The 14,178-nt window shown below is 33.3% G+C and overlaps 2 protein-coding genes across 2 annotated transcripts; one reads left to right on the forward strand and one right to left on the reverse strand.

Moving 5' to 3' along the window:
• Positions 1-451: 451 nt before the first annotated feature.
• LOC145582934 (putative transferase At4g12130, mitochondrial) lies at positions 452-3,733 on the forward strand. The gene is made up of 5 exons (XM_081640001.1): positions 452-1,032; positions 2,359-2,612; positions 2,750-2,848; positions 3,151-3,309; positions 3,395-3,733. The coding sequence occupies exons 1-5, from the start codon at positions 602-604 to the stop codon at positions 3,637-3,639; spliced, it is 1,188 nt and encodes a 395-aa protein (XP_081496127.1). The 5' UTR covers positions 452-601; the 3' UTR covers positions 3,640-3,733.
• A 461-nt stretch (positions 3,734-4,194) lies between these two features.
• On the reverse strand, positions 4,195-8,004 carry LOC145582942 (proline-rich receptor-like protein kinase PERK8). The gene is made up of 4 exons (XM_081640013.1): positions 7,483-8,004; positions 6,049-6,309; positions 5,075-5,959; positions 4,195-4,891 (listed from the first exon to the last, which is right to left on the reverse strand). The coding sequence occupies exons 1-4, from the start codon at positions 7,928-7,930 to the stop codon at positions 4,410-4,412; spliced, it is 2,076 nt and encodes a 691-aa protein (XP_081496139.1). The 5' UTR covers positions 7,931-8,004; the 3' UTR covers positions 4,195-4,409.
• Between the last annotated feature and the right edge of the window lie 6,174 nt (positions 8,005-14,178).

Consider the following 14,178-nt stretch of genomic DNA (forward strand, 5'->3'; position numbering starts at 1 on the left):
TTTTTTTTTTTTTTTTTAACAAATATTTATGAACATTATTTTATAATATCCTATAATATTTAACTTTCTATTTGACAACTATATATAAAGTATATTCTATATGCATTCAATGAAAATATTTTGACATATAATATTTTATAATAGGTATTTTATGGAAAAGAAAATCAAGTATTTGTTTCAATTAAAAATATTAATTTTTATTTTTAATTAATTATTGTTAAATTAGCATTATAATTTATAAATATGCTAAGTAAAAACCGTGCATTGCACGTGACTTAAACTAGTTATATATATGATCAAACAATAATGAATAGTGCAAAAGTTCCATTGTTACAATATTAATAAAACGGAGGAAGTATCTTAAATGTTTCACAATTAATCTCTCTCAATTTCCATTTCCCTCCAATTTCAATGCCTATGAGCATCTTCTTCTTCTTCTCTCCTGATCAAACGTGTCCATCTCCACACCCCCAAACTCTCCCAAACTCCCACGTGTCATCACTTCCTCCCACCTCACCTTCATCTTCCTCCTTCTCCTTCTCCACCTCCATTTTCTCTCTCCTCCATCAAAACCAAAACCAGAGCATCTGAAATCCCCAAAATGCCCCGCCACAAACTCGCCCATCAAACCCTCAGATTCTTCTCCACCCAACACACCCACCTCCAAGACGTGGGTCCCCTCTCCTCCCGCCTCAAATCCCGGTCCGTCATCCGGTTCTCCGGTCCAGACTCCGTCAAATTCCTTCAAGGTTTGCTCACCAATGATGTTCGCCAATTCGATGATTCTGTTCATGACAAAGTCTCCAACTTGGCGTCCACCAATATGCCCACTGTCGGAACTCGCCCGGTTTACGCGGCATTGTTGAACCCTCAAGGTCGGTTTTTGTTTGATTTTTTCCTCTATAGACCGCCTCGTCTTGATGAGAAGCTTGACCCGACGGGCTCTGGGCCCGGCCCGAGGGATGATGAGATGGGGTTGTTTGCGGATGTTGATGGGTCGATGGTGGATGAGCTAGTTGAAACTCTCAAGAGGTGAAGATTTTGGTTTGTTTTGATTCTGTTTGTTGCATGTATGGTGTTTGATGAAATGCTTGTGAGAAGTTTTGTGTTTTGTGTGCGTTTGTTTCAATCTGACTGGCATTATGCGCAAAATTGTGTCTTGAAAACCGAATTTAAAAAAAAAAAAATATTGCTCAATGGACAGAGTAACAATGTACAAAATATTTGATTATACTTCCACGTAGAATTGGTATTGAACTATTGATCTTGTCAAAAAAAAAAAAAAAAAAAAAAAAAAAAAAAAAAAAAATAAATTGGTATTGAAAGATTAATTTTTTTGGTTTTCTTAAGGGTATGCTCTATATGAAAGGCAGGTTATTTTTTACTGTAGTATTTAAATTAGATATTTGGTTTATTTAAGGCATGATCATACAATTTTTTTTTAGTATTAGGCTCTATTTGTTTTGATGGAAACCATATTTCACAGATTGTCTTTTTTAAAAGAAAATAATTTCTATGGAAAACATGATTGTGAAAAGGGTTTTCCTTTGTTTGCTAGATGATAAGAAAACATGTAGAGAAAAAGAAATGGAAGTAAAAGGGAGGGGAAGGATAAGAAGTGGAAATAGAGGAGTAAGGAGTAAAGAGGAACTGTAGCATACCTTCTTCACCAAAGGAAAATGATTTTTCTTATCAAAAATGGTAACTTTCCACCTATAGAAAAAATGTTCTCCTCCCTCTAACATAACAAACAAAGGAAAAGGGTGATATCCCACTAAATCAAACGTAGCCTTAGTTGTGCATTGCTTTAAATATTTACTTAGCGCAACGAGGTCAGAAGAGTAATGCTGCCTGGGTACTGGTTTTCTTAAGGATTTTGGTATTTCTTTGTTACTGAAAGTTTCAATTATTACCGATGCTCTGGTGGTTTGGCAATTGCAAATTGCAATAGAATGACGAGTAGCACAACTGAATATTAAGACTGCTAGCAAGTATGTTACCGCAATTGAGCTTTAGTTATATTGTGTAATAATTAGACTCGAAGTAGTTGCCTAATCATTGGCTGCTTAACCATCTTTTGGTTCCACTACCTGGAGTTTGTATCAGGGAGAGATATGACTAAGGCATTGATCAGTGAATGAGTATGGTCTGATATAGGTTTTGTGTCTTATACAAAGTAGTGCTTGTAATCATCAGAACCCAGCCAATGATTGTTGTCAAAAGGCAGAGTTTTGTAGTGTATCTTGAGTTGGGCTGGTGGGTAAGCTACTTTAGATTTTGCTGCCTTTTGTTCAGAACAACTTTATTTCTATATCCAGTTTGCACCCTCTGATATTTTGTGTTGCCATAATCTTGTAGATATCGGTTGAGGTCTAAGGTTGACATTGAGCTCATGGGAGATGAATTCTGTTGTTGGCAAAGGTTTGGTGGAAATTTGTCAGATAAATCTTCATCTGTCGAAGAACCAGAGGTCGCTGGTGTAGGTTATGGTGGGAGTATTGATAGCTCTTCTATGTCATCTGCTCAAGGGAGTGAAAGCGGGTGGCAGTGGTTCAAGGATCCAAGGTTGGACTGTCTTGGCTTTAGAGGGATATTTCCCTCCGGGGCTCCACGTGAGTTATATTTAATTTATTTTAGAAGCAGATATTCTCTTTTAGTGCTTTACCATCAGTATCTAAGTATCCAACAATTTACATTAGATGTTAGGTAGGGAAGAAATGAGTTAATAGATGTTCATTGGCTGTTGCAGCTCCGTTGGTTGAGGCTGGCAAAGAAGTCGCTGAAGAAAATTATCTGCTATGGAGATTAGAGAAAGGGGTTGCAGAAGGTCCAAACGAGATCCCAAAAGGTCTGTCTTTTACCATAATATCTTCATCCTTTTTTGCCTTTCCTGCTTTAATCTGGCTTTGCAGCATGCCAGCATGTATTTGGAAAACTCCTATCACCCTTCATGTCAACAATGCATTGAGGACAATTATAGATTTGAATCGAAATTGTTAAATTTTGGTCTCAAGTTGCTATGCTTCCTTCCCCAAAAATTAAGTTTATTGGTAGACTTGAAATTTTTTTCTATCCTTTACTGGAAGTGAGCTAGAATTTCATTGGTTAACTCAGAAACCTTAATATGATTATTGTCTTTGCATATTGCAGATGAAGCCATTCCTCTAGAATACAATCTTGCAGGCCTTAATGCAATAAGTTTTGATAAGGGGTGCTACGTGGGACAAGAATTGGTTGCTCGAACTCATCATCGGGGTGTCATCCGAAAACGTGTGCTTCCTTTGAAGTTTCTTGATGATAACGGCAAAGGTAAGCCTAGTTTCTATTTGCAAAAACTTCTATTAGTTTCCCTTTTTGTTTGTTTTGAATATCCTCATTATCTTTCTTCTGACAGAGGTAGAGCAGAAAGTCGCTCCCAAGTCAGTAGTGATAAATGCATCATCAGGCAAGAAGGTCGGGGCTGTGACTACTGCCCTTGGGTCTCGTGGATTAGGTCTTCTGCGTTTGGAGGAAGCCTTCAAAGGATCTAGTGCACTTGCTATACAAGGAAATGAAGATGTGAAGGTTGTTGCTATTAGACCCAAATGGTGGCCAGCCGAGTGGTTTCTTGATAATCAGGAGTGTGCTGATACTGCTTGAGTTTCTGGTGCTTCGTTGCCCTCTTTTTCTTAGTGTCGTGGATTGCTTTTGAGTAAGTTTTGCAGCTTCAATCTATAGACTTAGACCAGCTGTTGTAGTGGAACTAAAGTGGCTGTTTTTTTTTTTTTTTTTCTTTTTTTTTTTTTTTTCTTTTTTTGACATTGTACTACTTGTCTACGTCTTTGAAGAATACTGATACCATTAACGAGAATAGATAGTTCTTTGGATAACAAAATGTAGTCCTTTGAAGATATGTTGAACCCAGCAAGATGAATAAAAAATCTGTTTTTGACTAATTGCCCCCTATTAATCCTTGTTTTTATTTTGCCCTTTAATTCTCTACTTGTTGGTATTACCAGTTTTTAGACATTCTGCCTGTATTGTAGCTGATGAATTACATTCCTTTTCTCTAACTTCGGTTTAAAATTTGCACCTTTGATACCATTACTCCTGCATGGTTAATGCACGGTCCGCTGTTGCTGCTTTGTTGTTTGTTAAATTTAGGAGTGTCCTCAGGTGTCTGGTTAGAGCAGACTCAAATTATCACAGGATCAATCAAGGCAAAAATCATTTTGATGCTCTATATTTTAATAGCCTAATTTACAAATCTTTACACTCTCAACATTAGGTTATGACCTCCTGAAAAAAAGTGTCAAAAACTTAACTAAAATCACTCATTAGATTCTCATCGCGTGGTTCAAAAGGAAGCCTCCAAGGCCAAAGGAAACCATTGATGCCTATCATCAGCTGTAAGCTGTACTTAAGCCCCTTCAAGAACCACTATTGCGTTTGTTTAGCTCTTGGATTACAGCCTCCATGTACGGTCTTTCATCTGGAAGCTCATGTGTGCAATTCAACGCGAGTCTCACTAACTTTGAGGCTTCAGTCACAGAGAATTTCCCGTTGAGGTTTTGGTCGACAAAATCCTCCAATTTGGAAGATTCAGCAGCTGATCTCATTGCATTTGTTAGCTGTTGCTTCCCGGATAGAATATGTAGGACCAACACTCCAAATGCATATACATCACTCTTCTCAGTGAATCGACCTGTGGTTATGTACTCCGGGGCTAGGTATCCCATGGCTGCACTTACTTTGAGTGCTGAGAAGATTGTGTCATCAGCTAGTATCTTACGTAACCCGGAATCCAAGATCAATGGATTATATTGGTTGTCTATCACTATTTTTTCTGCTGACATATTTTGGTGAACCACTGAAGGTTTATTATCATTCTTTTCATGCAAATAACATAGACCTGGACATGAAAATCAAGGAAGTTAGTACTAGTTCAAGATATACAAGCAAAGCAAGAGTGTAATAATTGAAAGAAGTTTGTACAAGTATTTAGTAATTTTAAGATGAAAATGTCCTCTTTGGCAATATGAACTAGGTTATGAAGTGACTGTTATTTTAAGAACTTGGAAGAACGTGATTATACCTTTGGCAATGCCATTGATGATGTTAACCCTAATCGACCATTCAAGAACAAGATCACTTCCCTCGTTTACATCAAGATACTTTAGAAGGTTTCCCTTGGGAGCAAAATCATAGATGAAAAAACACTCCCCCCGACCTCTAGAGCAACAGAACCCTCTCAAGCTGACAAGATTTTCATGTCTGAGTGAAACTAGCAAGTTCAACCCCTTCACAAACTCCGCCTCTTCAGACTGGCAGCTATTAACACTAATACTTTTAACAGCTACAACAGATCCATCTCTCAAAACTCCTTTGTAAACAGTTGAGAAGTTCCCTCTTCCCAACATATTTGCTTCTGAAAAGTACTGTGTTGCAGATTCCACCTCCTCCAAGTTGAACCTGAAGCTCTGAAGAGCCTCTTGGGAGAGGTCTCCACTATTTAAACCATCTGCCAGTGGATCCCACCCTGTGGAGTATGCTAGACTGACCAGCGGTGAGGCGCTCTTGCTCTGCAGATCAATAGCATGGTCAGTGCTGAACCTACTCTCAGAGGCTTCTACCATGGTGCCAATCTTCTGTTTCTGCCGTCTATATCTAAAAAATGTCAAAAATCCTGCTGCTGCAATTGTTACTGAGGCTGTAATAACCCCAACAACAATGACAATTTGAGGGAATTTTGTTGATTTTGAGCAATTAGTAGAGCTACATTTGGTTTGGAGACTTGCATTCTTGGGTTCATCATGCTTTGGTGTTGTGTGGTTTTTGAAGATTAAATCAAATGGCCGAGGTGAGTTGAAATCTACATTTGAATTGTCCAAGGCAGTGCAAGCTCTCAAGGAAAGGAATCCTGCTCCACATAACTTTGTATTGTTTCCATATAGAAATCCTGTATCCAATCTCTTTAATGCTGCATTTTCATCCAGAAAAACAAAATTAAATCAACTTCACCTCACAATAAGCAATTAGGCTTTTTAAGATGATAGATCTCAGACTTACAGGCTGGAATAGCTCCTGAGAGAGAATTGTTCCGGACATCCAGAATATGAAGCGGTTGGATGTTGGCTATGGTTGCAGGAATGGGTCCAGAAAGGAAATTATAGCTTAAGTCGAGCCTCTTTAACACATGCAAGCTGCCCAAGCTTGGAGGAATTGAACCATCTAATTGGTTATACTGTAAAGAGAGGGAACCAAGCTTACTCAAGGAGTCTAGTTGTGCCGGAATGTTGCCAGTCAAGCGATTACAGCATAGGTCTAGCACTGCAGTATAGCAAGAATTCAATTAAGCTAATGCTCAAAAAATGAACACATAGACCAAGTTTTATTCAATCTAAACATCAAATCTCCTGAAGATATGTACGCAAAACTAATTTCATTTTATAAATGTATGCCTCTTGTAAAATACGAATTATACAAGAAACCAGCTACACCTGAGGCTAATGTTTCAGAAGATTAATCAGCCAAAAAGATTAGGAAGATCAAACTTGTAAGTGTACCAATTGAGAGAAATCATGTGTACGAAGTATATGGTACATGTTTGGATGGAACTTGATCAAATTTCCATCACGGGGTAGTTTTATTTTTTAAGGCTCGTTTAGGACAGTCATAAATTGATATAATGATGAATTTGTGTACAATTTTATCGCGTCAATGATAATTAATGTTACACCCCCAACAAAATAACACCTACGCAACATTAATCTTACATTAATGTTGCGTATGTACATGCAAAAAATATCAAGGAGCACATAGAGGTACAGTTACATAGTGATGTAGCTAGCAACAACCAAGAGATGGACCTCATTTTACTCTTGACCACATGAGCAACACCCTCGGTGTCATAAGGGGGTGAAAGGGAACCTTCAATAATTAAAACCCTCCAACAACTAAAAATTAAACTTTCTAAATAAATCCAATTTTTAAAAACAATAGGAAAGACAAATCACTCATTATCATGCAAATTTGCTAACAACACTCAAGATATTCATCAACTGTATTTTGCCATAAATTCTCAAACAAAAAAATCCAAAAATTCAAATGAAAAGCCCCTCTCTAATTTAGAATATCCAAGAATCCAAAATTCTAAAACATTAAACAAAATTAAATTATCCCTCTTTCTCAAAATAAAAAAAAATAAATAAAAAAAAAAGAATAAAACAAGAAATTATATGATAAAGAAATACACTTTAACTACATGAGCAATAAAAAAAAAATACGAGTTCGGAATATCTCACTATTCAGATAGGAAAGTGATATATACAGCTCTTAATTGTCTTACTCATAAAATACTAGAAAATATGTATATTAAGCTTAATTAAACAATGATTACATAATTCAATCGCATTCCTAAATTAATATTTATACTAATTATTAATTAGCAACTTAAAAAAAACAATTCAAAAAATTAATTAACAATAATAAAAAATCACTAACCTTGAAGATTAGTCATGTGACTAATCTCAGGAGGAATAATCCCCGTAAAATTATTAACATTTAGGTAAAGATCAGTGAGCTCAGTTAGTTCACCAACTTCCGCCGGAATCTCGCCGGAAATAGAGTTGTAATGCAAATAAAGCCCAGACAAACTCTTCAACTCTCCGATCGCCGGCGACAATTTTCCGGTGAGTCCTCTTCCTTGTAATGAAATATTAGCAATTTTCCGGTGATCATTACAAGCAACTCCGACGAATGAACCAGTACATGGGTCACCATCATTTAACCATGTTTTTAAGATTTTATTATCTGGGTCTAAAGATGATTTAATATCCATTAAAGCTGTTAACTCTGTTTCTGCTAAAATTGATTGAAAAAATGATGAGTATAATAGTAAGATGAAGAAATTTATGAGAAAGAAAATGTTTAGTTTGAATGGTTTAACCATTTCTGGGTTTTCGAGTACAGTGGCGGATCTAGTATGGGTTCAGTGGGTTTAATTTAATTTTAAGTTGTGTTGTTTTTTTGGGTTGAAAGGGTGGAATTTTGGAGGAAGAAGTTGTAGTGTAAACATAAGAATGAATGGGAGAAAATTTGATGATGTGGGGGTGTAACCGATTAAGTAACGTTTTTTCAAACGAGGGTCTAAAGGTGATAGCTGCCTTTTTTGAGTATTTTTTTTTATTTATAATCAATTAATGGTTTATGATTATATACTTTGTTCGGTTTTTAAAATATTGTTCTATCTCTGTTCGATTGTTTATTTATGACGTGTGGATGATTAAGTTGGTTACAGTCTTAGAAAAAATAGCACAAGAATTAAGATCCATCTAATTGCACTTATCTTTCTGACTCTCTTTTAACACATATGTTTTTACCCTATTTGACTTTCTATAGTGTCTAAGACGCATTTTAAATGTATATACTCTATTTTTTAATATGTAAAAATTATAAAAATATGATTATTTGTATTGTATTTAGAAAATATATAACAAGGTGAATCCAATAAACTCTCACATACTTAAAATCTCACCTGATTATATTATCTCTTATAGAATATAGATTAACGAGAATTTACAGTTGCAATTATTAAAAGTTGACCTTGGCAATGAGTGAGGCAAAAAGCATAGAGATGGAGTAAGTAATGTTTGAGGGACAAATTAAATTAGAATGAAAAATGGGGGCAATATTTAATAAATGTGGAAGGATTACTAACTCTTAAATAGTGGGCTAATAGCAAATTAGCAATGTATCGCATCATACTTAGTATTTTGATGACAAGAATGACTTATGCTAATTAATTTGTGGGACTTGTAGTGGGCCATTAGTTGATATGATAATGGCAAAAATAAAGGTGACAATTTTGATGGAAGACTAAGCTTGATTAGTGGGCAATTACCTCCAACTTTTCTTTAGTGAGTGTCTTTTTACGTAAACTGTATATATTTAATTTCAATTAATCTTTTCCTAGCAATCATTTTTAACTACTACTGTTTGACAAGATGAAAATTCTAGATTGTGAATTGGATTTGAATTTTCAAATTAATAGACACTATGCTCTTTCTTCTGACGTTACATTCTTCTTTAATTTTATCATGCATAATCCTCTTTTTTTTTTTTTTTTTTTTTTTTTTTTTTTTTTTTTTTTTTTTTTTTTTTTTTTTGGTGGGATAGGTATGCATTATAGTCCTAACTTTTAAGTTTTAATGTATTACATTGCTAACCTCCTGATCTTATGATGAGAATTGAGAAGGTGCCGCGCAAGACCAATTGAAAAAATTATTGTATCATTTTGATGAGTCCATTACCTATTTCTCAACTAAAACAATATGTCCAATAATATATACGCTTTGGTGGTTGTTTGAAGCATTATCGAAAAATATATATATCTGAATAAGTGTGTAAATATTATTAAAAGTGATGATTGTCAATTCACATATTTCTATTGTACATCTATGTAATTTCACTTTTAATTTGCTAAATTGGATGAAAAGCTTGACCAACATGGCCAACATGGGAGTAATTGCTTGGATTTTGTTCCTACAATGACTAACAACTTTGAAAATTTTTGAACCGGTTAGTTAGGTCAAATAGAAAGAATAAACAAAATGTATGTATTAGTGTATACTCAAATAGTTTAGGGCTTGTTCTCATTGACTGAACTCAGATGAACTGAACTGAACTGAATATTTTATAAGAGAAGGAAATTAGGAGCTGAACTGAACTGAATTTCAACGTATGAAAACAAGCCACTTTGTTTTCTCAAAAAAAATTGATTTACTTTGTATTACAATATAGTTCATTTACCTAAAAACAAAAAAACGTACAAAAACAATATGAATCAAAAAATAGGACCCAAACAAATAAAAAATCAGATATTTCATGTAATAGTAAGATTAATATGTGGTATATTGGCCATAAATTCTTAAGTTTGAGAAGTATGAAAAGTCATTTTCTCGAGCAAGTGTAGGGGTATAGTCAAGTTTGGTAGGTAGTGATTGTAAAAGCATATACAAGTAAAATGTAAAATAGTGTTAACCCAATTAAGATTAATGGTGGATCCTCCAATTTCTCTATCAATTGGTTTTATTGGAGGTTTGATTTTACGCTAAGAGAAGTCATTTTTCATTGTTTTTGGATCTTTTTATTTTTATGTAAGTGATGTTATTATAGTTGGATATATATTATAAGGTTGTTTTTTCTATTTAACCTCTTTGCACAATCGCACTACTCTATTACATGTGATTCCAAGTTTGTCTTAAATAAGCTATGTTTCCTTTTGTTTTTACCTCGTAGTCTCGTAGATAGACACGTTTAACTGTCACCATGAAATTACATTAACCTAGGAGCATATAATATTCCACAACCTAATACCATAAGATTCCTCGTAGCATATAATTTAATTTGTGTTAATTGATTTAATTAACAAGTGCATTGTTATATACATCGGTGGAAGCAATCCTATGTTCATTAAATTTTGCTCGTTAATGATTTGATATTCATTACGGAGTATTAAGGCCCGTCCTAATTGACTGAAATTAGCTGAGCTGAACTGAACTGAATATTTTGTGAGAGGGGGAAATTAAGAGCTAAAGTGAACTGAAAATAATCTAAAGAGAACAGACCCTTAGATTAACACAACACAAAGTTATGAAGTGAATAATACGGAGTACAACTCATCCAAAATGGGAGCAATATAATGATACTCTATATACATCAGATACGGTTAGTGTTTGATCTAGAGAGAATTAGGTGACTTTGAATACCACATGAAGTGAATGATATAGCTCATTTAATATGATAGGCCTGATGACACTTGGGAACCGTTATGTTCGCCTTATTTTCACTTATTTTAGGTGTAAAAAGTTCAGATGAGTAGAGTTAAGTTATAATAAGTTCAATTCAAGAAAAAAAAAAAAGTTCAATTCAAGAAAAATAAATTCTGATATGGATTATCCAATATAAATTACAAGTAAAATAGGTTTCAATAAAGTTTAATCGGTTGAAATAAGTTCAGGTAAGTTCATGTAAGATAAGATAAATTCAGATAAGTGAAAATCAGTTGAAATGAACACACCCTTATTTATATCATAAATTAGTTTTTACAATAAAGTACAAGAATACCTTTGATATTGTCTTTGAGGAAGAATATCATAGAGGACATAGACAATTTCCATTTCGGATATAATCCCTCCGTTTTTAAATACTTGCTCCATTTCTCATGCGCGAAGTTCTAGGAAAAATTAGAGAAAATAATAAAATATAGAGTTAGTGGGGTGAGTGGAAGGTAAATTGGAGGAGAGAGAATCTAAAAATAATAAAATTAGGTCTCACTAGGTGAGAGAAATGAGTTAAATATTACGGAGTTTAAAAGTTTTCCAAATAAAGAAATAGAGCAAGTATTAAAAAACGACCGAAAAAAAAAAAAGTAGAACAAATATTTAAAACCGGAGGGAGTACTTTATATTCATGCGTCAATATTGTAGCACAAAGTAACTTCGTAGTATTTTATTTTAAATATAACCGTAATTAACCAAATAAGGAGTAATATCTTCATGTTGGTTATTTGGTTTGCCTACTATTTTATCATGGAGACTTTTTTTACATCAGCATATATAGTACTCCGTAGTATTTTCAACGTACACTTATTCTAGTAAAATTGCAAAATTCAAATTATGTCTCTTTTTTTTAAACAAATTCAAATTATTATGTCCTTTACATCATTAAATGTGACCCCCGCAAAAAAAAAAAAAAAAATAATAATAAAAAAAAAAAAAAATCAATAAGTTGCTTATTTTTGGACCCTTGTATATCTATCGTTATCTACTATAGTTTGAAAATACTCCGCACTAATTATTAGCACTAAAAGTGAAAGTGTTTAGAGAATTGTCCCATTCTGATTTGCAATTCAAATAATTGTAATTCCAGCAAAAAGAACGGTAAGGTGCTAGATAGTGAATGTTGTTTTAAATTTGAACTTTTTCATTAGACTTTTAGATGGAGATGCATACACTATTATTATTGTTATTGTTTGTTTAAATCTATTTGGAAGATAATAGCAAACAATGGAATCTACAAACTCCATGACCCCTACTTTTGCTCGTGCATTGAAAGACGAGTCTTTTCAAAAAAAAAAAAAAAAAAAAGAAACGGAATTTTTATTAGGTAAGGGCATGTTCTTTTCAGATTATTTTCAGTTCAGTTTAGCTTCAATAAAGGCCTGTTCACATTTACTTAATTTCAGTTCAGTTCACTTCAGTTCCAATCAGTTCAGTTGAGTTCAGCTCCAATCAGTTCAGTTCAGTTTAGTTCAGCTCTTACTTTCCCCCTCTCATAAAATATTCAGTTCAGCTTCAATCAGTTCAGCTCAGCTCCAATCAGTTCAGCTCAGTTCAGTAAATGTGAACAAACCCTAAGTTCAATTCAGTTCTTAATTTCATTCTCTCATAAAATATTCAGTTCAGTTCATTCAGCTCCTATAAATTCAGTTTAATTCATTTCAGCTCAGTTCAGTCAATCATAACAGGCCCTAAGTCGTGATTCTAATATGAACAATGAAAATGAAAATGAATTTGTATTTAATTAAAATTAGAAAAAAAAAATAAAATAATAATCTTCATTCTCATGACCACTCAAAATGACCCCCAAGCTAAGTTGTCTATTTTTTGTATAAATTCATTTTCACATAATATATACCAGCTCCCAAATAGTAATGGATGGTCATGGAAAATTATGAAGAAAATACAAATTGTATGGATGAGATTGTGGTCTCATTAGACATTAGGTTGTTTTCAAAGTTAAATCACACTTAAAATTTATTATAATTACCACAATTTAGTACCAGTGAAGAGCGATAGGTGATTGTTTAATTGACCATAATGAGTAACATATTCTAAGAAAAACGATCTTTTTCCAAAATGTACGTTTCCTTGCAATCAAGTGTGTTACTAGGTTGAACATAAGTATTAGATTTATCCATATAAAGTTACACTTACCTATGAGAGGCCTAGGCAATGATCTTTCATATTTTTTCAACTAAATGTTTTTATTACCAATCAATTTAAGAATAGAACCTCAAATAAGCTTTAACATGAATCAATTTAAACTGTTACTTTCCATGGATTGCCGAGACCCACTATTTTTGAAGAAAATTAATACAAAACCATGAGCTTCCTTACTACTTATTAGTTTGTTGCAATAATAAAAATTATAACAAGATTATTTAATACTGAATTATATATAATACTTTTTTCCTTTTTTAGTTAATTATGAAATAGGGGTGATTTTTTTCCATATTGTCAATGTATGATGGAGTATAACTTTATTAATTAACAATATATTGCACGATTCAACAAGTAAATATTAACTGTTAGCCAAATTACAATATCTCATATGATTATGTTTTCATTAAAGCACTATACTATCAAATATCAATTAAAATTATTACAATACCAATGTTGAATATCATATTATTACATTATATTTACGTTATAATTACTTTATTTTTCCTTGTTTTTATGCTTTCTTGTTTGCAAGTTGTTACGATAGTGCGTGCATGGCAGAGATAAAAACAATACAAGTAAAATAGTGGTACAAGAAAATTAGTTTATAAAAAAGGGGTGGATTTTTGTTGTCTTTAAAAATTTTGACATTGTTGTTACACCACTTTAATTAATGGAAATAATAACAAGTAGGAGTACTTGAAGACTTGAAGTTGGAAGTAGGTAATCGAAGAACTAACGAATTGTAAAAGTGGGAACATTTTAACATGGATTTATGCAATTTAGCATGTGCTTTGGGTTGACTACGATACTACGACTCATTTTTCCATAGTGGTTTATGGAATTCAACAACCTACTTGCGTGTATCACTCTTATTAACAATCTATCTGGATTTGTATTTTTTATTCTTTGGTGTTACATTTGGATTGAAATTAGTAAGACAAAATAGATATGTTTAAGAGGTTGAACTTAAAACACAAAAATAACATGCAATTATCAAACTCACATATGGAATAATGTCCATTTGTCCAATTCAATACCGACGTATCACGTATGTAGAATACACCTAATTACGTGTTTTTATTTTTGTTTTTTGAAACAACCTAATTACGGGCTTGTTCTGTTTGACTGAACTAAGCTGAACTAAACTGAACTTATTAGAGCTGAACTGAATATTTTATAAGAGAAGGAAATT

The sequence above is a fragment of the Chenopodium album genome, chromosome 2 (genome assembly GCF_948465745.1).
Source record: "Chenopodium album chromosome 2, dcCheAlbu1.1, whole genome shotgun sequence".
In the NCBI taxonomy this organism is placed as follows: domain Eukaryota; kingdom Viridiplantae; phylum Streptophyta; class Magnoliopsida; order Caryophyllales; family Amaranthaceae; genus Chenopodium; species Chenopodium album.

Bases quoted from the DNA above. Each gene is read 5' to 3' on its own strand.
- LOC145582934 (XM_081640001.1), top strand. From the start codon at position 602: ATGCCCCGCCACAAACTCGCCCATCAAACCCTCAGATTCTTCTCCACC. The intron at 1,033-2,358 runs GTGAAGATTTTG...ATAATCTTGTAG, and splicing joins CTAGTTGAAACTCTCAAGAG to ATATCGGTTGAGGTCTAAGG. The intron at 2,849-3,150 runs GTCTGTCTTTTA...TGCATATTGCAG, and splicing joins TCCAAACGAGATCCCAAAAG to ATGAAGCCATTCCTCTAGAA.
- LOC145582942 (XM_081640013.1), bottom strand. From the start codon at position 7,930: ATGGTTAAACCATTCAAACTAAACATTTTCTTTCTCATAAATTTCTTC. The intron at 6,310-7,482 runs GTTAGTGATTTT...GCTATACTGCAG, and splicing joins TCACATGACTAATCTTCAAG to TGCTAGACCTATGCTGTAAT. The intron at 4,892-5,074 runs GTATAATCACGT...TTTCATGTCCAG, and splicing joins CATCAATGGCATTGCCAAAG to GTCTATGTTATTTGCATGAA.